The 24,612-nt window shown below is 34.8% G+C and overlaps 2 protein-coding genes across 3 annotated transcripts; one reads left to right on the forward strand and one right to left on the reverse strand.

The window, feature by feature from the left end:
• Positions 1-1,286: 1,286 nt before the first annotated feature.
• Positions 1,287-17,960, reverse strand: LOC125669390 (cytosolic Fe-S cluster assembly factor NUBP2 homolog). 2 transcript variants are annotated; one of them, XM_048903852.2, is made up of 8 exons: positions 17,837-17,960; positions 11,485-11,609; positions 8,799-8,887; positions 7,442-7,551; positions 6,101-6,255; positions 5,322-5,432; positions 4,415-4,484; positions 1,287-2,940 (listed from the first exon to the last, which is right to left on the reverse strand). In XM_048903852.2, exons 1-8 carry the CDS (start codon positions 17,868-17,870, stop codon positions 2,798-2,800), a joined length of 837 nt encoding a protein of 278 aa, XP_048759809.1. In that variant the 5' UTR covers positions 17,871-17,960; the 3' UTR covers positions 1,287-2,797. The 2 variants fall into 2 exon arrangements, with proteins under 2 accessions (XP_048759809.1, XP_048759810.1); XM_048903853.2 differs by lacking the exon at positions 17,837-17,960 and adding an exon at positions 17,575-17,614.
• On the forward strand, positions 17,876-23,650 carry LOC125669391 (uncharacterized). The gene is made up of 2 exons (XM_048903854.2): positions 17,876-18,144; positions 20,944-23,650. The coding sequence occupies exons 1-2, from the start codon at positions 17,934-17,936 to the stop codon at positions 21,216-21,218; spliced, it is 486 nt and encodes a 161-aa protein (XP_048759811.1). The 5' UTR covers positions 17,876-17,933; the 3' UTR covers positions 21,219-23,650.
• Positions 23,651-24,612: the final 962 nt, after the last annotated feature.

Here is a 24,612-nt window from a genome sequence, read left to right on the forward strand (position 1 = left end):
ATTCAATGGACGAGCAATGTTGGAAAATCCTTCAATAAACCGACGATAATATCCAACGAAACCAAGGAATTTCCGTACTTCATCCGGATTAATAGGTGCTGGCCATTCTTTTACCTTATTAATCTTCTCTGTGTCTGGCTCAATACCCCTCTCTGAGACAATGTTTCCTACATATTTGACCTGTTGTCTAAAGAATTCACATTTCTTCGGAGATAATTTCAAATTGACATCTCTTAGTCGCTGGAAAATTTTTTCTACTCTTTCAAGATGTTCCTCAAAGGTTTTGGAGAATAATATTATATCGTCTAAATAGATGTAACAAATGTCAAGATGGAGTCCTTCAAAGCATTTTTCTCACTAAATACATGTATCTTACAATATGTTACAATTAAAGATAAATCTTTGATGTGTACTACAACTGTTAATTTAATCAGGTTAGTGTAGCAAGATTTTGTTTGGAAAAAAAATTCTTCCTATTAAACAGGGTCGGATTTTTTTTAAACTAAATAAAATAAATATTGTAAATTATCCCGACGTCATTACTATTTACAAGAGCTATGTGAATAGTTTTATATTCATTCAAAATGAAGGGTATTATAGCTATGAAATATCTATGGAGATTAAAACATTTTATTGGGATTATAGATTATGCTGAGGTTTGCATTGTATGAATGGAGGTGTTTGTTATTGTTCTACTAAGCAAAAATTTATTCTTTTATATTTCATAAACAACCTGTCTGTTGCATAATGAGAAGATTTTTTTCCATTTCTTACATAATGTAATCAAACTTTTTCACAATGCCTCGTACTGTAATAACATGTATGTTTAATAAAATTGTATGTTTATCTAAACTGTGTTATGTGTACATTAAGAGAAGATAGAGAGGCCCAGGGAGTAACGGGACTAGTGTTTAAAATAGCATACTGAACTAATTCAAGCCTTTGCTGATTGCAAATCCTTATCTCATAAAAGTTTATGACCAGAGGGTATCTGGTGATTGCAGCTGGATTTTGATTTGGACAGCTACGATGTAACTATTCCTCTTGACGGAAGAGAAATAAAACTCCATGTGATCTATCAACAATAACTCTGTAACACACCAAACATACATACAAATTCCTTTGAGACACCGGACCAAGATCACAACATGCATTTGTGAATTTTGAAAGTTGTGTGAATCTGCCCAATTATTGAATGAAGGTCCCACTGAGATAGCAGTAGGCTTTCATGGCTTTTCTGAAAATTTTCACACTTTTTCTGATTGATTAAAATAATAAAACATACCTGCTGTACATACAATTTATTCACAGTTACCACTAAATCATGCTGTAATTTTATACAACTGCAATAAACAAGCAATGCATATTTTAAATAGTTTTAGACTTATCTTTCATCAAAGCATACAGAACATTAAGTGTCGAGTGTGTATTTCAAATGGTTAGGCCAGTAATGAATGGAATGTAAAGCTGATGTAACACCAGTAGTAACTGACACACACACACACACACAAAGGTACAGCATAAAATAGTCAGTCGTCTTCATATCAAGCGCAAGTACATAATATCTGTCTTAAGAATATCGCTACACATTGCATCCAATATTGAAAGCTGACCGTTGCTTTTGTTTTCAATAAAGATTCATCAAAAAATGAATGATTTTATATAGATAATGCAGAGGGATTACAGAAAAATTGTATGAGTATCTAATTGGTTTCTTCAGAGCTTATAACCACATCTGAGAAATATATTTCACCCCCTTTTTATGCCACCAAGATCAAAGATTGTTGGGGGGGGGGGGGGGGGGGGGGGGGCATATTGTTTTTGTCATGTTAGTCATTCTGTAATTCTATCTGAAACTTTAACCTTTGCTAATAACTTTTGAACAGTAAGTGCTAGAGCTTTGATATTTCACATGAGTATTCCTTGTGACAAGACCTTTCCATGGGTACTAAACCTTTTGACCTTGACATTGGACATACTTTTAAAAATGTTGACATTTTGGAGAAGGCTTATATAGGCTGCAAGCCTGTTGCCTAATCCATTTATGTTTCATACATAATAAAATATTGTTTAAATTAAAAATGTTGACATTGGTCATAACTTCTAAATGGTAAATATTAGAGCTTTCATATTGCACATGAGTATTTCTTGTGACAAGATCTTTCTACTGGTACCAAAATATTTGTCCTTGTGACCTTGACCATCTTTTGAAATTGACCATTATCGGGGGTATTCATGTTTCACAAACACATCTTGTTTAAATTTTGGCCATTTCACCCTCATCCTGAGATGGATGAATTCAAAATTGGGTGAATCTACTGTTAAATTTATTCATTGCACTAAATATAATGGAAAATTTTTTGGAGCAAATTTAAAATAGGACAAACTTGTTTTTCAACATGTCTGAGCAAATTAACACTGGTCAAAGAATTTCTTTACTTACAAAAGTTGATTGCAAAAGATTTTTTGGACTGTTTGTTTCCTTGTTGCAAACAATGTTGATTATATGTGCATACCTATTCTAGCGGGATTTATATTTAAGCTTCTTTGGTGCTGAAGCATGAGTGGTAAATCAAATTGATGATTTCGCTACAATATGAAATGCTGTATTTATCCGCTATTGTTGAACAATATTTTCAAGAGTAACCATTCCCTGCTGAGAAATACACATCGATAAATTACCAACAACTGCAACAGCACATTTATATCATAATATCAAGCCATACTGCTATCACAGAATATTAGTTTATATACAGGGTTTCCATTCACTGGGTTCTGTGGTCTAGACGTTCACAGTTCAGGGGAGGTCTCGGTCAATTTGAATTAAGCGATCCACCACTTTCTGGATGGCATGTAACGTCGGAGATCCCTCATAATGCTCGATAAAATTCTTCCCATTGTCGGAACACTTGGAGAGCTCAGGGTCCAATGGAATACAGCCTGTGTAAACACTCAGAATCCAGTCACATACAGTACAGATGATACTAATATACAGACAAATGAAAATTTTTAAATCTATAAAAATAAAAACACTTATTTTCTCCCTCAGTGCCCTCGTCCGAAAATAAATATTTTCTTGACTATTTGATAATAAAACAAAATCATTTAATAACTTTTAAAGTGATGACTTGTCAACGATGCTCATTGGTTGAAAAATTCGTTTGATTTCTCTGTCATAATTTCGTTCGGAGTTCATCTGCACTAAGCACGTGGGACTACTTTTCTCTGGAATGCGTCTTCCCCGATCTAATTTTAGCGCTATTTACAGAACGGGATTTCCACACAAGCATTTATAGAACGACATGCATTCGTTTGATTTTTGTTTTTCATTGCTATCAAAAATAAGCACAACTAAAGATATGAATAAAATACAAATTAATTTAAAGAAAGAACATACATAAGCGATGACGTGACAGAATAGTCAACTTGATGACGTAGACCACTTACTGGTAGAAGTAGACAGATTACACGAGTTCCCGGTATGAATCGTCTGCTTTACGAGATCGATAACATGACGGAGCAAGTGACGACTTCTGATCTGGTAAATATTAATGAAATTGAACTGCGTTATATGGGGCTCAGTCAACGAGTGCGTTTTAGATGAAGAGGTGTTGAACTTTTTACTCGATATTGAAATGGAGCCGAGTTGCATTCCACCGTTCCAACGACACAACCAGTGTTTAACGTCTCCTCCAACACAATGCAGCATAAATCCAATCACCACTTGTTATCTTCCTTTATATTTAATTCAGCTTTTAACCATTGCACTTTTAATTTGGCGTATAATCCATTTAAATCTGCACAGTAACAGTTCCTGACCTAAACGCACAGCCATGCCGTTTTGTTGTTGTTTCATTCTTACATATATGTATTCCTACGCGCCATTTCAAAAACGTTAATTCAAGCTTTTCGATGGGAGAAACTATTTGTTTTTCTATCTTAAAAACATAATTAAATGATAAGAAATAAAACTTATAATTCCTTGTTTGATGCATGTATCAAACGAAACCTTGGACGGAAAACTTTTTCATCAATGCGCTACGCGCATTGATGAAGTTTTCCGTCCAAGGTTTCGTTTGATACATGCATCAAACAAAGAATTATAAGTTTCATTTCTTAAAAGAAAAAGTGAATAGGTTGGTTGTGTTCGTTACGAGATCACTTTTAATTAGCAAACATCAAATCGACAAAGCTGAAAAATCACTAATGAAAGCATATGAATGCAAAACTGAAAATGGGCTGGGTGGGAGGGAAGGCTAATGCACAGAAATCCACACATTTTCCCCATCTGATGGTATTCATAATACCAATTCTACAGCAGTTGTAGTAAGAATCAAAAGAAAGTGAGTCCCCTTTATATCCCATGATGCCGTATGAACTGTTCTATAGAAGAGTCTGATGTCCTGTATCTTACCTAAGAATGGCACATGGTACTCTTTGGCTAGTGCTTGCCCTCCTCCTTTTGAAAACACATTTGTACATTCCTGGAAGATCAATTGAATTAAATAAATTATACATTCCTGGAAAATGAATCGAATTATAATAAAATATCTCCACATCAGTTTTCTGAACAACATATACCATTAACACTTGTTTGCTTATCTACACAACTAACAAACAAGTTCAGTTATTAGTGCAACTTACATCATACTCTGGTTATTTATATACGACTTACATCAAACTCTGGTTATTTATATACGACTTACATCAAACTCTGGTTATTTATGTACGACTTACATCACACTCTGGTTATTTATATACAACTTACATCAAACTCTGGTTATTTATATACGACTTACATCAAACTCTGGTTATTTATATACAACTTACATCAAACTCTGGTTATTTATATACAACTTACATCATACTCTGGTTATTTATATACAACTTACATCAAACTCTGGTTATTTATATACAACTTACAATATAGTTTGGTTAATAATACAAATTAACTGTGGAATCATTCAATTTCAGGGGGGCTCAATTTCTGTGGGTACTGTCCTGACACAAATTAAAAACCTCATCAAAATGCGATTTATTTAACGTATCAGAAATACGATTTATTTAACGTATCAGAAATACGATTTATTTAACGTATCAGAAATACGATTTATTTTAATGTATCAGAAATGCGATTTATTTTAACGTATCAGAAATACGATTTATTTAACGTATCAGAAATACGATTTATTTAACATATCAATACACAGAATCCATATCCATAAAAGAAAACTGTCAAATCTTCACAATCCATGAATTTTGGCACCACAAATTAAAACGATTCCACGGTATAGCACAGCTTGATGATTAAGATAACTTGCCGTACAGTTTGGACAGACAAATCCACTCATGTTCTCGATGATCCCTATGACTGGTATGTGGGTCTTTCTACAGAAAGTGATCTCCCTTTTCACATCTCCCACAGACACGGCCTACAAAGTACATGTCAACTTATGAACTTACTACCCACAAAATGACATCATGGTATCATCTGACATTCTATACTAATACACTTTTTAAATCCCAATTCTGTAAATTTCTTTTATCCGATTTCAGTCAGTACTACATTTACTGATAACACTTTTATCATAAAAAATAAACCTCTACAGTAGCAATCCATCCATTGTAATCATATTAAACTTTATGATAATCATATAAATGTATATCATTTTTCATATTAAGTCCAACTAAATGAACTAATAAATGTTAAAAACACATCTTGCTTGCATTTGAAAATTGAAGATTAGTGTAAGCAGCAAAACATCTCATTGCAACCCTCCTTTTCATAACAGTCAGTATTTGTAATCTATTAGAGGGTAAGTGTCAATTACTAGTCCCAGTACAAAGGTTAGAATTCATATCAACAATAGCATTCTTAGTGACACCCTCCCCGTTCTGTATCTGCAGAGTAGTGGTACCCTCCCCCCTTCTGTTACTGTGGAGTAGTGACACTCCCCCTTCTGTTACTGTGGAGTAGTGACACTCCCCCCTTCTGTTACTGTGGTGTAGTGACACCCTCCCCCCTTCTGTTACTGTGGAGTAGTGACACCCTCCCCCGTTTTGTTACTGTGGAGTAGTGACACCCTCCCCCGTTCTGTACCTGTGGGGTTGTGACAAGTATGGCTCCATCAGGATTGTAGGTCTTCAGATTCTCGATGGTGCTAATGTGTTCATCTGTCGTCCCTGGTGGTGTATCTATAACTAGGTAATCTATGTCCCTCCACACCACGTCCTGTAGAAACTGTTTGATCATCGCTGTCAAAACAAAAACATACACATACATCTTTTGTAATAGGTTATCTTCAATTACTAGTTCATGCATTTGTTAGTATGTAGAGCATGGAGAAGAAAATTGATTTGTTGTCATGCATAACTAAGAATTTATATAAAGATACACATATGTAGTTACATCAGTGTTGAGAGTGTGATGAGAAAGGAAAAGTGGTAACAGACCAGTCTGGAAGCCCTATATTTCCATTCAGGTCCTTTACCAACAGGTTTTCTGGTTACAGTTATCTGGTTGCTAAAGATCAAACCAGTCTGACTACTATAAACTTTCTCTTTGCCCCTGAAAACAACCAGGTTCTCTCCTGGGAAGCCTTTTTAACTTTCCATTTCCAGGGGCAACTCACAGTACCAAATGAAATACAACAAAAGAAATTGCAACAGACCAGGCAAACTGAGGTCTCTGAATTGATCCGACCACTACACTCCCCCCTCCTCCTCCCAGTCCTGTATCCGCAAAATGACAACTACATTCTCCCTAGGCAAGAGTTTCATTTGTTAGTTCTAGGAGTATGCCACAACGCCAAATGTAATGAGGATGTTCGAGAAAATGCAAAGGAACCCAACAAATTGAGACCCAGGACCCCTGAATCACTGGTTCAGTGTTTTACAAGTTGAGGTATCTGGTCAACAGTGATTGACCCATTCAGTCCATTATAAGAGAAAAATATCATGTGTAGAATATTTGGTCATGAATCAAATATACCGATATATTTATCAAAGTCAAAATTATCAGAGAGGTTGAGATTTCAAATATGTGTGCATATATCATATGTATGGTGAATCAGCTCAGTGTACTTAAAATAGACAGTAAAGAATCTTTCTTTTGTGTGTTGTGGTTAAAGTTTTATTTCTTGTAAAGTATGGTTCATAAACATCTATTTTAGTCAGTTTGTTTCATAAGCATTTAATAACAGAATTATAACCTTGCACTTTAAAAGTGTTTTGTCAATCATATTAGAATAATTATAGCATTTAGACATCAGTCAATACATGTTTTATTTGACCTGATGAGAGTATATTGACCTCAGCTGACTTCGTCCTCAGTCAATATACTCTCATCAGGTCGATAAAATCGTGCATTGACCTCATCAAAATGCTATACATGTATAGTATATAACTGATAAAGAATTTGTGAAATATTTGAAAAACTTACCTGTTTTCTTGGGTCCTCTCCAAATGATGGCATCTTTTTCATTCTCCACCAAAAACCCTATTGACATTAGTGCCAGTTTTTGTTCTTTGTCCACAAACACCGGAAGCCACCTATGATGTAAATTTGAAGATAATGAAATAAATCTTTTTAGAGAATCACCTTTTTTTTTTTTTTTTTACCAACACTGTGAGGATATCGCTTTTGGTATTTTACAGAGTGAAAATAACAAATGCATCAGTATCAATTTTTATTCAGTGGACAAAATTACAGTAATTCACTGTTGAAAAATAATAAACATGTATGGCATCATAGGATAATGTTTTGATCTTTAAAAAGAAAATTACAAAATTAGTTTGTGTTATCTTAATATTGTAAAATACATGTATAATAGATGGATAAAAAATATGTAATCAGGCAAGATTTGGAACATTAATCAGCAGTATTTTTGGAACCAATGAAAATAATTCATTTCACCACATACAAATCTGTATCGTCGGAAACCCACGGTTGATTACGCTTCGTTCCTCTCTCCATCACCCGTGGGACCATTCATTCCTACTCGCTCGTTCTCATGAATAATTAATGAGGCAATTTGATATGGCGCTCATTGTATACCCTGAGCAAATTTGTCCAATCAACAAAACGCTTTCAGCCCAATTTCAGTATACAGTTCTTGTGATAGCAAAGTTAAGTTGATGGTACCTTTAAAAACAGAAAGTTCTGTTACTATAATGATTACTTTGATTGGATGATATTTTTTAAATATTTACTCATGAGAACGAGCAAGTAGGAATGAATGGACCCACGGGTGATGGAGAGGAATGAAATGTAATCAACCGTAGGTTTCCGACGATGACAAATCTGTAGAATAAATACAATGGGTACTAAACTTAAATATGTAAATCCATTGAATTATGACTATGTGGATAAAAAGTACATTTATACTATATTCATGTCTGATACATGGTTTTTATTTATAAAGTATTTTGGAGTTAAAATACACTAAGAAGGAATAATACATTGCCATAATGGCCAACTTCCTTTTAAAAAATACAAAATTATCAGCAATACATGCAATTCCTTCTAAAGTGAATTGCCTAGCCAGGTACCTGTGTCACCTGCTGAATGGCAGCTTATGCATTTGAGTCTAGCAGGGGTTTTGATTTTCTTCCAAATTACTTTCTGATCAAACTGAATTTCAATACTAGATATGGTGTCACGGATAACCGTGCATAAATATGTAAATTGTTTCTGTGACTAGCATATATTTCTAGTAGACATTAGTGACTGTTGGTGCCATTTTATTAAATGAAAAGGTGAAGATAACAAACAGTGAAAAATCTCATAACTACTTTACCCCTCTGAGCATTGATGGATATCCTGTTGATGGACGTTAAACATTCGAGGAATACTGGGACCACACAGGTCTACATCCAGCAAACCAACCTTCAAGGGAAATGATAATTATAAACCAACCTTCAAGAAAAATAATCTCTATTTGTTGTGAAACAAATCTTTGCATAATTGGTTTGTACAATAATCAGTCTTGTACAATAATCAGATCCCCCCCCCCCTCCCCCCCCCCCCTCCGATTAATAGCTTTAGAAGAGCTTATTTTTAATTTTGCAATTGTAAATAGTGGTACGTACGGTTTGTAATACTACAGTAAAATCTACAGCTATACATACCTGTTAAGGTCATATGTGATGTTTATAACATTTTTACTAAAATTATTTTTTCATCTCCTTGATATGAACAGTTCTTTCATGATTTCCAAAATAGGTTTAAATTCTATATTATAATATAATATTACCCTACTTTGCATATTGGCCTGGACATATGACCAGACTTAACATTTTTACTTGCCACAACCAGGATCTATCTAAAACAAACTTGGTAATCAATATACCACTAGCTTTTTGTTGTTGTAGAAACAAGATAGAATGCAAAAGAATTGTACATGAATTATCACAAAATTGACATATTATATCTATTGAGAAACATCAGGTATGACCTTAGTACAGACCCTGAAACGTGCTACTACACCTTAAAAACGAACCGAACCGTTCCGTGCAAGAAACGAACCGTACCGTTCAAGAAACGTACCGTACCGTGCAAAAAACGAACCGTACCGTTCAAGAAACGTACCGTCCCGTTCAAGAAACGAACCGTATCGTTCAAAAAGCGTACCGTACCGTGCAGAAAGCGTGCAGGATAATATTATGCAAACCCCGCCCCCAAAAGCCCGAAAGCGTACCGTACCGTGCAGAAAGCGTGCAATTTATGTCACGTGACCCACTTTTTCAGCCACAGTATATTATTTTCACAATGGCGCCCGATGGGAAAGGAGGTCGTAGACTATCGCTGGCTATTCGAAGCATTATCCTCAAACATCACGAAGCTGGGTTATCAACTGTGAAAATCACCGAGATGCTTAAAACAAAGTACGATTTCAAAACTACGTGGCAAAGTGTTTGAAGATTTCTAATTCGCTATGAGACGAATGGTTGTCTACTGTTGTATTCAATACGTACTTTCCTACGTACAGTGTCTGAATCATATGAGAAATTTCTAGACCGATTAGAAAAATTGTCACGTTCTACACTGTAATATTTTCATTACTTTATTAGCAATAATTTTGACATATCTTTTTCTCTTCTACATTGATAACGACCCATATAGATAGATGTAGATTGGCGGATTTATTATATACACTAATAAACAATTTTTAATTACATCGACAGAGAAATAAATAGATACATACATGTGTAAAAGAATGTAAACAAGTTAAATTGATGCAAAGCATCAAATCGGACGCAAAAAATTATTCATTTCAGCATTTTGAAGTATTTCAACAATATATAGAAAAGGTATATGAAACATTTTTATTGCAAACTATACACTTGCCTTACTTTTCTGTTAATTTTTTTTAATTCAATTTCAGTGATCAAAAATAAAGTCAGGGAAATGAAAATCGGACTTCGCGTGATAAAGGATAGGAATATATATGTATTATCATCATTTTATTTGATTCAAAGACAAATGCAACAGATATCTAACATTATTAATTATGAATGACTGAATGCTGACAAAAAAGGACGTACAAACTTCACGTGCAGATATCCTGGATCTTTCATAATGCCGATGATAAATCACAATAAATGTGAAGTGCAGAAAATAATCATTGTGTCATTTGCGACTTTAGTGTATTCAAAACAAAATTCACTTCTTCTTAAAAACTTTTCCAATTTAGGCACTGTAATTTATATCCGGAAACTTAATACGCTTTGTTTTTACACTTACGCACGCCCATGTCGGGGAGCAGTTCATGTAACAACTTTTTATAAAATCGTAAATTAATAAATGTCTGATGAGAAATGAAAAACAAATTGAAACGTAATAACAACCATTAAGACTTAGACTTAAGCAAATTCTAAAAACTTTTATTCATAACTTTTATGTACGTTATCCATATGGAATTATTCCATCGAAGCAATCAAAAATAACGTCTCATTTCCCCATGTGCACATTCTAACACAACCACAAACCCTGCAGCCGATAATCAAAGAGCCGAATAAAACCGATCGAGTGAAAACAAACTATCGAAACGTACAATTTATACGAAGTCAAAGCGTTCAGGCCACGCCCACCTCATTAATAAAACGTGCAAACCGTTTACAAAGCGTGCAGCTATTTTTAGCAAACCGTACCATGCAAGAAGCGAACCGTACCGTTCAAGAAGCATACCGTACCGTGCAAGAAACGAACCGTACCGTTCAAGAAATGAACCGTACTGTTCAGAAAACGAACCGTACCGTTCATAAAGCGTACCGAACCGTACCGTGCAACTGGTGTAGTAGCACGTTTCAGGGTCTGTACAATTGTCCTCCATCATCACAAAACAAATACTCTGAGCCAAATCTGCGGCACATTTTACAGACACCATTACTTTATATCCTGCATCTGTGCAGACAGTTAATCAAATAGAGAGCTCTCTTACTCCAACCAAGGACAAGCTTTGATGATACATGTAATTTGTTTACCTTTTTCCCAGCATGCCTCAGTCCTAATGCTACTTGGGTAGCCACTGTACTTTTTCCAACTCCGCCCTTTCCCGATAAAACCAAGATGACATGACGGACTGCAGACAGATGATCAACAGGGCTATCTACAAAACATTAAAAAACTGTCCATTTCAGCTGTGTAGAAATACAACGAAAAAGTTACGTTACAATGACGCACCGTAAAACATTTTTATTTTGTGGGACTTTATTTCTGAGAGATCTATAAGTGGGAACATACATATGATTTTTGCCAATGTCCAATTTGTACAACATGTATGTTTGTTAAAAAATTTCTCAAGAATCTTGTACTAGTATTCACTAGAGTCTAGTGTACTTTGCAAATTTATGAAAGAAAAGAAAGTTTTCATCAATAAAAAGCAATTTTAAGTTTACATTGCTAAAACATTTAAAAACAAGAGGCCCATGGGCCACATCGCTCACCTGAGTCACCTTGGTCCATATTAGAAGATTTTCCATATCTATTTGCATGTAAAACCGTAGTCCCTATTATGGCCCCAAACCTACCCCTGGAGGCCATGGTTTTTGCAAACTTGAATCTACACTATGTCAGAAAGCTTTCATGTAAATGTGAACTTCTTTGGCCCAATGGTTCTTGAGAAGAACATTTTTAAAGATTTTCCCTATATATTTGTATGTAAAACTTTGATCCCCTATTGTGGCCCTATCCTACCCCAGGGGGCCATGGTTTTAACAAACCTGAATCTGCACTATATCAGAAAGCTTTCATATAAATCTCAGCTTTTCTGGCAAGAAGATTTTTAAAGATTTTTCCTATATATTTGTATGTAAAACTTTGATCCCCTATTGTGACCCCATCCGACCCCCGGGGGCCATGATCTTAACAATTTATAATCTGCACTATATCAGGAAGCTTTCATATAAATCTCAGCTTTTCTGGCTCAGTGGTTCTTGGGAAGAAGATTTTTAAAGATTTTTCCTATATATTTGTATGTAAAACTTTTGATCCCCTATTGTGGCCCCATCCTACCCCCGGGGGCCATGATTTTAACAATTTAGAATCTGCACTATATCAGGAAGCTTTATATAAATCTCAGCTTTTCTGGCTCAGTGGTTCTTGGGAAGAAGATTTTTAAAGATTTTTCCTATATATTTGTATGTAAAACTTTGACCCCCTATTGTGGCCCCATCCGACCCCCGGGGGCCATGATTTTAACAATTTAGAATCTGCACTATATCAGGAAGCTTTATATAAATCTCAGCTTTTCTGGCTCAGTGGTTCTTGAGAAGAAGATTTTTAAAGATTTTTCCTATATATTTGTATGTAAAACTTTGATCCCCTATTGTGGCCCCATCCTACCCCAGGGGGGCATGATTTTAACAATTTAGAATCTGCATTATATAAGGAAGCTTTCATATAAATCTCAGCTTTTCTGGCTCAGTGGTTCTTGGGAAGAAGATTTTTAAAGATTTTCTCTATATATTTGTATGTAAAACTTTGATCCCCTATTGTGGCCCCATCCTACCCCAGGGGGGCATGATTTTAACAATTTAGAATCTGCATTATATAAGGAAGCTTTCATATAAATATCAGCTTTTCTGGCTCAGTGGTTCTTGAGAAGAAGATTTTTAAAGATTTTTCCTATATATTTGTATGTAAAACTTTGATCCCCTATTGTGGCCCCATCCTACCCCAGGGGGGGCATGATTTTAACAATTTAGAATCTGCATTATATAAGGAAGCTTTCATATAAATCTCAGCTTTTCTGGCTCAGTGGTTCTTGGGAAGAAGATTTTAAAAGATTTTTCCTATATATTTGTATGTAAAACTTTGATCCCCTATTGTGGCCCCATCCTACCCCAGGGGGGCATGATTTTAACAATTTAGAATCTGCATTATATAAGGAAGCTTTCATATAAATCTCAGCTTTTCTGGCTCAGTGGTTCTTGGGAAGAAGATTTTTAAAGATTTTTCCTATATATTTGTATGTAAAACTTTGACCCCCTATTGTGGCCCCATCCGACCCCCGGGGGCCATGATTTTAACAATTTAGAATCTGCACTATATCAGGAAGCTTTATATAAATCTCAGCTTTTCTGGCTCAGTGGTTCTTGAGAAGAAGATTTTTAAAGATTTTTCCTTTATATTTGTATGTAAAACTTTGATCCCCTATTGTGGCCCCATCCTACCCCAGGGGGGCATGATTTTAACAATTTAGAATCTGCATTATATAAGGAAGCTTTCATATAAATCTCAGCTTTTCTGGCTCAGTGGTTCTTGAGAAGAAGATTTTTAAAGATTTTCTCTATATATTTGTATGTAAAACTTTGATCCCCTATTGTGGCCCCATCCGACCCCCGGGGGCCATGATTTTAACAATTTAGAATCTGCACTACCTAATAAAGCTTATCTATAAATTTCATCTTTTCTGGCCCAGTGGTTCTTGAGAAGATTTTTTAATGACCCTACCCTATTTTTACCTTTTCTTGATTATCTCCCCTTGGAAGAACTTGAGCTTTCAGCTCAGGTGAGCTAAAAACTAAAGGGTTATCAATTTGATATTTTACATGTGTTTCATGAATTTCTAATTGTCCTGAAGTAGGTAAATAAAACTAGTTCTGGTAGATTTAAATATATGTACCTATACCATTAAGTAGGACAAGGCACTGATCTACAGCAATAAATTGTTCTAAGTACATGCTCATGATTTGTGTTTAGAAAATTTAGCTAAGATTTAGTACAAAGAAATATTGCTGGTTGGAAGCAACACTTTACATAGCCCTACAGACTGCCTACTCACAAACAGTATTGAAAATTTCAAGAGAAGTTGAAAAATGACTTTGATTGCATTGAATGAAGTGATAAAAGTAACATTGGATTGTGACCTGATATTTAGCTTCGCTATTTTTTCTTTGAAACTAAACAATTATCAACAAAACATACAAAGGTAAGATTTGTCTGGTTATTAAGTTTACTTTACAAACAATTCATCTATTTTATCTCTGGGTATTTTGATGAAGTACCACAATGATGGTGACATCATTTTTCAGCTGATGAAGAGCAAATCCTGTGTTTTACTATTATATAGTTAATAAATAGTCTTATATAAAATCTGCGTAAAATCTAGAGAATGTTAACATTCAATATCCTGAGAATTTATTGAACGCTAACTTTGCATTGCGTAAATTGTATGCGCCCGAAACATTCCGAGTATGAGCGTTCAATATTGACGTTACCGTAACGACGTAAACTCACTACTATATCCTCATTACACCAGGCTTATAGTTATACTAATGTGCACGCAATGAAAAAAAAATCAGATAATCATGTTCTTTAACTCTACAAGAAAACGTAACAAGGAGCAGGGACTTTATTCACAAATTGGCTCTTCTTGTGGTGAACAATTTCTTGGAACTGTGTCAAAAATGTTTCAAGATTTTAACATTGCCAAAACGTTTGCATGCAAGAGACGCCCACCCCACAAAGACCCACTAATGCAATTTCCTCATGTATTGAAACAAAACTAATGAACTAGTATGACATCAGAAAGTCAAAGATCAAAGAAATGACATGGGGAATGAGAAAGTACTGACAAATCATGTTTGAGAGCTTGATCAAGTCGATGCTGGACTCGCCAAGATAACAACTAATTTAAAATAATAGCGAGCTCTAATGACTAAAGCGTGCAAAATACTGTGATCTAAATCTGAACCTTTAACAAACAAAAATATTTGACACTAATCCCAGGGGCCCCTCATTAAAAATGGCAGAGATCTAGCAAAGTCACACTTTGGACTAAGCTTACAAACTTATGTGGATTATCATCCCAATCTTGTGTTCTCCTTGCTCCAAAATACAGTGTACCATTAGGCCTAATGTTTAATGAAGTGCAATGTTGATGAGAGGCAGGGTAAACTTAAAGCGATGTGTGATGTCATGTCTACATTTTGATGTACGTCATAATCAGGGTTCGAAATTAACTTTTTCAAGCACTAGTCCGTACGGACTAGTCACTGTTGATGTTCACTAGTCCGCAAAGCATTTCACTAGTCCGTCCAGTATATCATAAAATGATCTTCATTTTAATCAAACCAAACACATCACAGTTGCAAACAATTCAATTTCTGACACCTACAGAAGAAAAAGAGACCACCATATTTTATTTCGCATTCAAAATCTTCAGAAGCATACAATATTAACCTCCGAGTTAATCCTTTTATAAACGTCCATAAGTGAGTTCGAGATCGATGTTCCTGTTGTTTTGGTGCTCAGATTTTAGAGTCACAGGAGTTCGAAATTTTATCAATAAAGTCAATAAAATTCACTCGATTGACCAAGTCATGAGCTATAGTGTTATGAACTACTGTGTTAGAGTCGAGAATGACGAGAACATGTGCGCACAAACGTGCATGTTCTCAGACCACACTACTTGCAATTCTTACACCTAGAACACGTTCTCGTGATGTGTATTCGGCGTTTGGAATCGGCAGGAATTTGACAATTTGTGCATGTTCGAAGAACGGCGGTCTCGAACGCACTCCATGTGTTTGGAAGATCAGGATGTCATAGTCATGCAAACACTTGACCATGCAGGTAATCAACCATAAGTTCAAACATCTAAGAGACTCAGACAAATCTTCCTAAAAATCTTTACCAATTGAAGATTGATTTCCGGATTTTCACTAGTCCGTACGGACTAGTGCTATAGAGAGTTTACTAGTCCGACATGTTTTTTACTAGTCTCGGACTTACGGACATGAGTTAATTTCGAACCCTGGTCATAATACAGGTATCAACACTTCGCTGCGAGTTACATCACTTAGCAGGATCAGTCAAAGGTCAACTGGTGAAAAATCAAGTTTTTCTAATTTACTCCACCAAATAAAAGAGGTGCTACAGTGAATCAGTGAATCATAGCTAATCAATCAGTTTCCGTACAAGTTTATGGGTTGCCCTACCCTGGGCCATTATTGTAGACTCCAATTGATGGAAAAATATCAAAGCCACAGATCAGAAAATTATAAAGGATAATGTTGGGAAATGCTAATTTTTAACCAGGAGTTGGCGGACAAGGGATGTAACTTGCACGAAGTGTTGATATGGGTATACAACGGTGACAGTTTTATGCAACAACAAAAACAAATCTTATCTTTGTTGTTTTTTTGGTGTCAAAACTAAACAATAAAAAAAAACCTACTGAAATCTATTTTTCAGTCTCAATTCCTTAGTACATCCGGTAATGCAAACCACAATAATGACACCCCTTCCCCCTCATGATAACCAACCATGTGACAAGAACAAATGAGGGGGGCTCATTGCCTCAAATGTGCCGAAATATTTCATCATTGTGTTAAACTAGGATTCTGTACAATATTATGAATATTGTTCTAACTTCCTCTTCTGAAACATGCCATTGCTACAGGGGATTGTATGAATTTTATTTTTTTAAATTGCTAGTAGAAAGTGGTCAACATTTCATTGAGGGAGTTGTTTATCAAGTAAGATCAAGTGTGTCTGGTGTTACTCCAGCATGCTAGAGGTTCACGGTCAGATACTTTTGACTTGGTGCCCCTTAACAGGTTGGAAACACTTTCCCTATTACAAGATCTTCTCGCTAAATTAAAAATGCAATTATCCCTCTTCAGCAAGAAAAAAACAAAACATTACCATAAAATAACAATTTGCAAATTCCGTGCAATGCTGAATAAGTGCGACCACAGGAGTTTGAAATTTTATCAATAAAGTCAATAAAACTCACTTGCATAGCTTATGGCTTGGTCAATCAAGTGAATTTGATTGACTTTATTGATAAATTTTCAAATTTCTACGGTGCAACATACACTCAACATGATGCGAATTGTCTCTATAAAATTGTCAAAACAGTCAAGAAATTTCACATTAATGTTGCTGCGTAAAAGGGAAGGAGGCTGAAATCCAATGCACATCTTGAGTGTTTTTGTTTTGATTATATATTTGCAGAAATGCCAGGAGTACATTTTAGCACTTTTTCTTCTTTTCACCTGTTCACGTGAAACACGAAGAGATGTTCTCCATGGGTGTTTTTTCTCGGTTGCACGGGATATACTTACTCTTGCTAAAGAGGTATAATCGCATTTTTGCGAGAGGGAAGTGTTGCCAACCTGCTTAAGTGACTAACCGAGACTAAGTCTGGTGTCTGTCTGTCAGATGATATATTGAATATTCAATACGTAGTATTGACATGAGTGAGATGTTCTTTGTAATCTTTGGTATCTAAACAGTTCATATGGATTTTTCATAAATTTGATAAATCCTAAAATCACAATACATGCAGCATTAAACCCAGAAACACTTTTATAATGATCAACTCACCTACACTGGGCGCAGACATTTTTGTCTTTATCATGTGGGCTCTTGCGTCAAAGTGACGTAGACGCTTGTAAAGCTGATGCTTGCTGGAAACTGAAAAATGGAGCAGCTTGTATCAAAATCGTCTCCTTATTTTTATCCATTGTCAGTAGGAATTACTGTCTTAGTCCTGATTCTTTCAATTGTTTTTACGTACAAAAGGTTTTTGCAAATCAAACAACGCCCACAGTCAATGTCAGAGAAAAAGAAATTAGATGAGAAAACAACTCGGCAGATTGGTGGAGATGGAACCCTGTCTGGAGGCATTGGAGGTAATCTCTCTCTCTCTCTGAAAGAACAAAACCCAGCAGAATTATGAGGATAAAACATTTGAGACAATTTTTCTCTCTAGTCTCTCTCTCTCTCTCTCTCTCTCTCTCTCTCTCTCTCTCTCTCATAGTCATATCGGTGTCAGATTAGATAGTCTATTACCTGCTGATTGGAATAGCCTTTTCTGCATTGCTTCCTGAATATTTTAATAATGAATGTTATGATTTTTAATACCCCCCCCCCCCCCCCCCCCCAGCACCACCACCACATTTGATAATACTGACATATAAATTTACATTCAATCCCCCCCCCCCCCCCCCTTACATTCCTTATGGTTAATATTTCATAAACTTTCAACTTTTGAGAAAGGCTAATTGCTACATGTGAATACACTTCATTCATAATTGTACACGTAGACTAACCAACATTTTAAAAATGTAATTAGAATTATTATTAAATGTAAGAAGTGTCTTTCAGTTTTTGGATTTATATGAGACGATGTTCACAAGTCAAGGGTTATTGATTCGTTACCTCGCACTAACCCTTGACACCAGGGACGATCGAAAAGTTGGGCTTGTTCTGATTGTTACCACAAAAGAGTGGGAACCAATGAGAATTGCGGTTCTATTCATAACAACGCAAAGCGAGAGATTCAAATAAAAAACTTGTGTATTGATACCTACTGTTATGGCTATTTCAATATTGTCTTAAGCAAAAAGGTTTCCAAACTTGATCTACTCTCAATAAACATAATTAGTGGTGTAAATATTAAAATTGCGCGTGTGTGTCAATACAGCAGTATCAGGGATTTTTTAGGGTCTGTAGAGGGCTGAAATTCGGCCCCAATCCCAATGCAGAAAAGCAGGTGTTTTTCCCAAAATGATGCCTAAAAATTCCCAAATGATGGATGCTTTGATGAGAATAAGCCATGAGGGGCCATCGTACCTCAGTGCCACTCTGTTGCATAACATATTTGAGTTTTTTCTCTGCCAAAGACCGAAAATTAAAGCTTGTTTAAGCCACATTGATATTAATGAAATATCAAATGGTTAACTTTTTGCTTGTTTTTCTTATTTATTTGTATGAAACGAATTTCCCAATGTAAATCAAATATCACTATTTTCCCCAAACTTGAAGGCCCTGGGTTCATCCCTGAGTATGAGATTGCATCATTTGTATCCATGTACACCATAACAAGATGCAGTGATTTCGTTGGATGTTTTATTTATAGTGGATTGCATAATGGTCTAATGATCCCAACTTTTATATAGCGACTGATGTTAAGGGTTAGTGTGAGGTAACGAATCAATAACCCTTGACTTGTGAAGATGATGTATATTGAGCTTGAGTCCTTCACATTGATATATTTCTGCATAATGTGTAAATTCAATACGCTGACGTGAAGAAGCTTAATTAGGTATACTATCTCATAATGTACTCTCTAAACCTGAGAAACAGTTAAAAAATTGAAAGCCCCATTCAAACTAAAAACTTCCAGCTTTATTCAATTTCTTCTATTTAGGTACCCATGTTAATGTTTAATTGTTAGGTTGTCAAATTGAACCTCAATGAATAGTTGACATTATCTTAATTATATACGTATACAATTTAAGTTTCCATACAATATCTATAGATAATTTTTATGTTTTATCATGTTTATGCTATGGATGAAATCCATTGCAGAAAAAGTGGTACAAAAAGGTGTAAATTTCATAGTTGATTATCAAATTATTGCTACTTGATTCATTGCCATTTTCACTAAACCTCCATTTTTGTCAGGAGTGCTTTTCCTGCTATTATGAATAATGTCAAATTTGCATACTGCCATACGATACCCTGTTTACAAAACAAATGTCCATATTAGGGTGTCAATTGTCTTGGTATAGTATACCACCAAAAGCGTGGGATCAGAGAAACTGTTAATCAGTCATCATCTTTGATCACAGGTAAAATGTCTGTAGTAAGCATAATAGTCCAGGTCATTCTAAAAGTTTAAAACAAATAAGATAATTTTAATTTTTGATAAGGATTAGTGGTTTTGTTTTGTTTTTGGTTTGGGAGAAAAGTTTTCAGTCATGCATTGTCACAAGAGCAGGTGCTTTAATTCAATTTTAGATGAAACAAGTGAATGTGTGCATATATATATATATATATATATATATATATATATATATATATATATAATTATATCTGTTTTATCATGCATTGCAAGATATGATTGGAAACCTCAGTGAAAGTCAGAATGATAAGGAACTTAAGGAAAGTTCTTGCATATGTTGTAACTATACTTTCATTCACTTAACATCATTACAGTAAACCACAGTTATAGCAAACCCTCAGGGCCAGCGAAAAATTGGTTACTTGATTCACTTCATAATAACCAAACTTCATTATACAGTAAAACATGGTCATAGCAAACCTCCAGGGTCAGCAAATTTTTTTTGTTATTACCAAACTTCGTTATACAGTAAAACATGGTTATATCAAACCTCCAGGGCCAGCAAAAAACAGTTTGATATAACCAAACTTCATTATACAGTAAAACACAGTTGTAGCAAACCTCCAGGGCCAGTGAAAAACAGTTTGTTATAACCAAACTTCATTATACAGTAAAACACAGTTGTAGCAAACCTCAAGGGCCAGCGAAAAACAGTTTGTTATAACCAAACTTCATTATTTTCCTCTCCTAGGGGAATGAATATCACTTCACAATATCATAACCAATGTTTTCTTTAGAGAACCACAGTTCCACAGCTAATTCTGTATATATATATGCAATATCTTCTTTTTCAAACACAAAGGTGATGGAGATGCTCCTCTGATTTCGTCAAACCTTCAGCCAGAAGGGGACCCCCTTACTTACTGTGAGCACATACAGAGTGAAGTGAAAAAAGCCAAACAGAGGGCTACAGCGAAGAAATTCAACAAAGACCTCACAGAGGATCAGATCGAGGAAGAGAGAGAGGTTCAGCGTAAACAACTCCAGTCAATATTCGAGTTGATGCAAACTGACGGTGAAAAATTTGGCATCAACAGCCTTGATGATGTACAAAGTCAGATGAAGCTTTACGCTTAGTCATCCCCGTGTCAGCTTCACCCAGGCCATATTTTTCTTTGTAATTTTATATACTGCAAATAATTATGTTTGTTGCAATATCATTATAATATGACAATCTACATCCATTATTTTGAAAAAAAACTTTTATACAACCAGCAACAGTAACTGGTCACTATGATTCGATTTCGAACAAATCTTAATAATTTGAAATAAAGTAATCCCTTTTTGAGTAAATGATAAATTTTTAATTTTATGCCCCCAAATTTAAGATCAAGATTATATTTTTTTGGTCTGTCTGTCACTTTCTAATCTTGATCATAACTCAAGATTCATACAAGTTAGAGACAGCGTACATAATCAGCTGAAAGGTCAGTCATATCAACTGCTAAAGGTCAAGGTCATTAATCAAGGTAATCAGATTCGACACAGTTGAACATGGCAAGACTCGGGGACATTGTGTTTTGCAAACACTTCATGTCATAGGTATGACTAGAGGCAATAATTGATTTTACACATGTTGATATGACAGATACCACATGAATTTAAAGCTATATATGCTGTATTAATTGGACAGTATCGAAGGAATAAAAAGCATGTGTTTTAAAAAAGCTATATAAGTTTTACACTTTATGCGAATTATGCAACATTTAACTTGATTGAATTAAAATGTAATCAAGCTAATTTCCTATTTATTTATTTTTCGAAACACAATGAATGCCCCATTTTGAAATATTCATTTTCATGTGATGTCGCAAGTTAAATGTAGAAAGTAAACATGCATTGCGGTGCAAATGCGCAGCTTGCAGACTGTTAGCTGTCTGCATTAAAAGACAGTCGATTGGGAAATAGGGTAGAGAAAACCACTTTGAGCAATGGAAAGGGAGTTAAATTCCATGTTTAACAGAAAATCATTTTAATATGACTACATGATAGAAACAAAATCCTCTTCTCCCTTGAGGTTTGAAATAATAGTTTTCCCAAGCACGTCCACCATAAACGTCATGCCTTCATAAATCAAATATGCATTAGAAAATCACAATTTTCCCCTTGCATTGAATAGATCCACTAATACCAATATAAAATTTGTTGAAATTGTCAGATATTATTTTTCTTTGTTTATCATACTGACAAAATTTTGGTTTGGTTTCCAACATCGAAAAGATACTGTTTTTAAAATACAGCACATATGACTTTAATGAAGCTTGAACAAAATAACATGATCTTTGGGTGTATTTTGTCAGTAGAGTCTGTCTCAGTGTAGTCATATGAATGGAAGAAAGATCTGTCTGTTTATATCAAGAAATGTTATGCCCTTGCATTTCTCTAACATTCCATCCTTTGTTATTGCTTGTTTCCATAATCTGTGGAAAGATTGGCATTCAGAATTATAATGTAGATAGTTGTTGTGAACATTTTTTATGTTGTTCTCTAGTGTTGTACCAGTAACTTTGATCAGTGATCTTATTAGAGTGTACTTTTCTAAATTCATTATGGAAAATGTTATTAAATTGATATGATAAAGGCTTTTCCAGATTTGAAAGGATTTTCATTACCGTTGTCGTATTGATTTACAATCTGCACCTATTGATTAAAGATACTAAGAAAGACATACTGTGCAATATTGAAGATGCAGTCTCCTACTCTGTGTAGTAGAATCTTTTGAATGATATTGAGTTTCGTATGTAAGTTCATGTACAAGATACGTTAAGGAGGAATAACACAACATCATAATGGCTGACTGTCTTTCAAATTACAAATGGAAAATCAAATGTCAGCAATATAGTCCTTGTCCATTTAAATTCTCTGAACTAGCCAGATAACCCAGTGGGTTTGAGTCTAACAAGGTTTAAACTAATACTGCATGTTTTTTTTTTGTTTTTTTTGTTGTTTTTTTTCTAAATAAGGTAAATATAAAAATTTTCAGTTTCAAAATATTATACATAATCTCCACCTCCATATCATAAGTTTTCTCTGGTGTGTCATTCCTCCTTAATATCGTTATGTACATCTTTAGGTGTAATACTGAGTAACAAAACGATATCAAAGAAGTTGTGAATTTTTGTAAAACATGAAAAAAAATAATGTGAAATCGGTATATATTTTGTGATGGATCAATTATTGTGCACCTGATTGATTCTTTTTTCAATGAATTTGTAAGTGTAAGAATTTTTCCACTGTTTTGCAAACCAATAACTGTAAAGTACAGATGTAATCACATCTGATGTCGCAGAACAGAATTTATTTTTGGCAAATCATGCACATGTTGAGTCCTTGCAAATGCAATATATGTTATACTAGGCTGCATTATCAGTAAATTGGGTAATTATACAAATTATTTGAAAAAATACGTTTTTCCGTCCTGTTTGTGTTACACTAAACTCAATCTGATGTTCTGTTTTTATTGTGTTAGCAGTGTTACTTTATTAAACTTTTTATTGTTTTGATTAGAATTTGTTTCCTATTATTTGTGTGTGGAGGGGGGGGGGGGGGGGTTCAAAGATTTATTTAATTTTCAAACGGTTTCCTAATAGGGGAAATCTGATTGCTTTTAGTCTTATTGCATTAATTAAGTTTCTTTTCCCCATCTTTCAGGAATAGAAACTTAATCTAATTTCATAAATCCACTGTAGTGTGCCTAGGATGAGCACAAAAATCAATAGGGTCTGAATTCTTGTTGGTAGACAAACAAGACATCTCTTAAGAATTAGTAGTACATCACAAGGATAGAGCATAATTTCCAAACCATGGTGTGAGACAAGAGATTTAGGGATTGACAATGATAATTGTACCTATACATTTTTTGCTGCATGTGTCTTTCATACTTGTTTAAATGAAATTCAAAGAAAATTAAAAATGATCAGATTGGTTTGGCCACAAGCCTTCAAGAAAATCAATATTATAAGTATGCAAAGCTATTCTGTAGTTCTAGTTGGCGTTCTGGTGTATATTGTATCATGATGTGCCATTTCGCCGGTTTATTTTAATTGATGCTGGTTACGTAGATTGAAAAGGAAAAACTGTGCTCCTCCAAACTCTCGGCCATTAAGAGATAAATCAATGGAGTACGGTATACTGAAGTACAACAATTAGCATACATAGATGTATATAGTCAGTTCACTGGCAAATGGGCCCTATTTACATATTTCCAATCTTTTTGCCTTTAACATCTTAACCAGTTGTAAATGATTGCCATGTCCTCATGAATGCGATGTTGGTATGAACATTGTGCGTATACATGTATATAGAGAGAGAGTATACATATAGGCATCTATTTTTTTGAGTGATCGCCTTCAATTTGTTGAAGATTATACTACTCATGAAGGGGGTAGTGATTGCTTAAACAAAAAAAACCTAATGATCTGAGGGGAAAAAACATGACTTAGTATCGATGAAATCGCACGTTACAGTATAC

Source organism: Ostrea edulis, chromosome 4 (assembly GCF_947568905.1).
Source record: "Ostrea edulis chromosome 4, xbOstEdul1.1, whole genome shotgun sequence".
NCBI classification, from domain to species: Eukaryota; Metazoa; Mollusca; class Bivalvia; order Ostreida; family Ostreidae; genus Ostrea; species Ostrea edulis.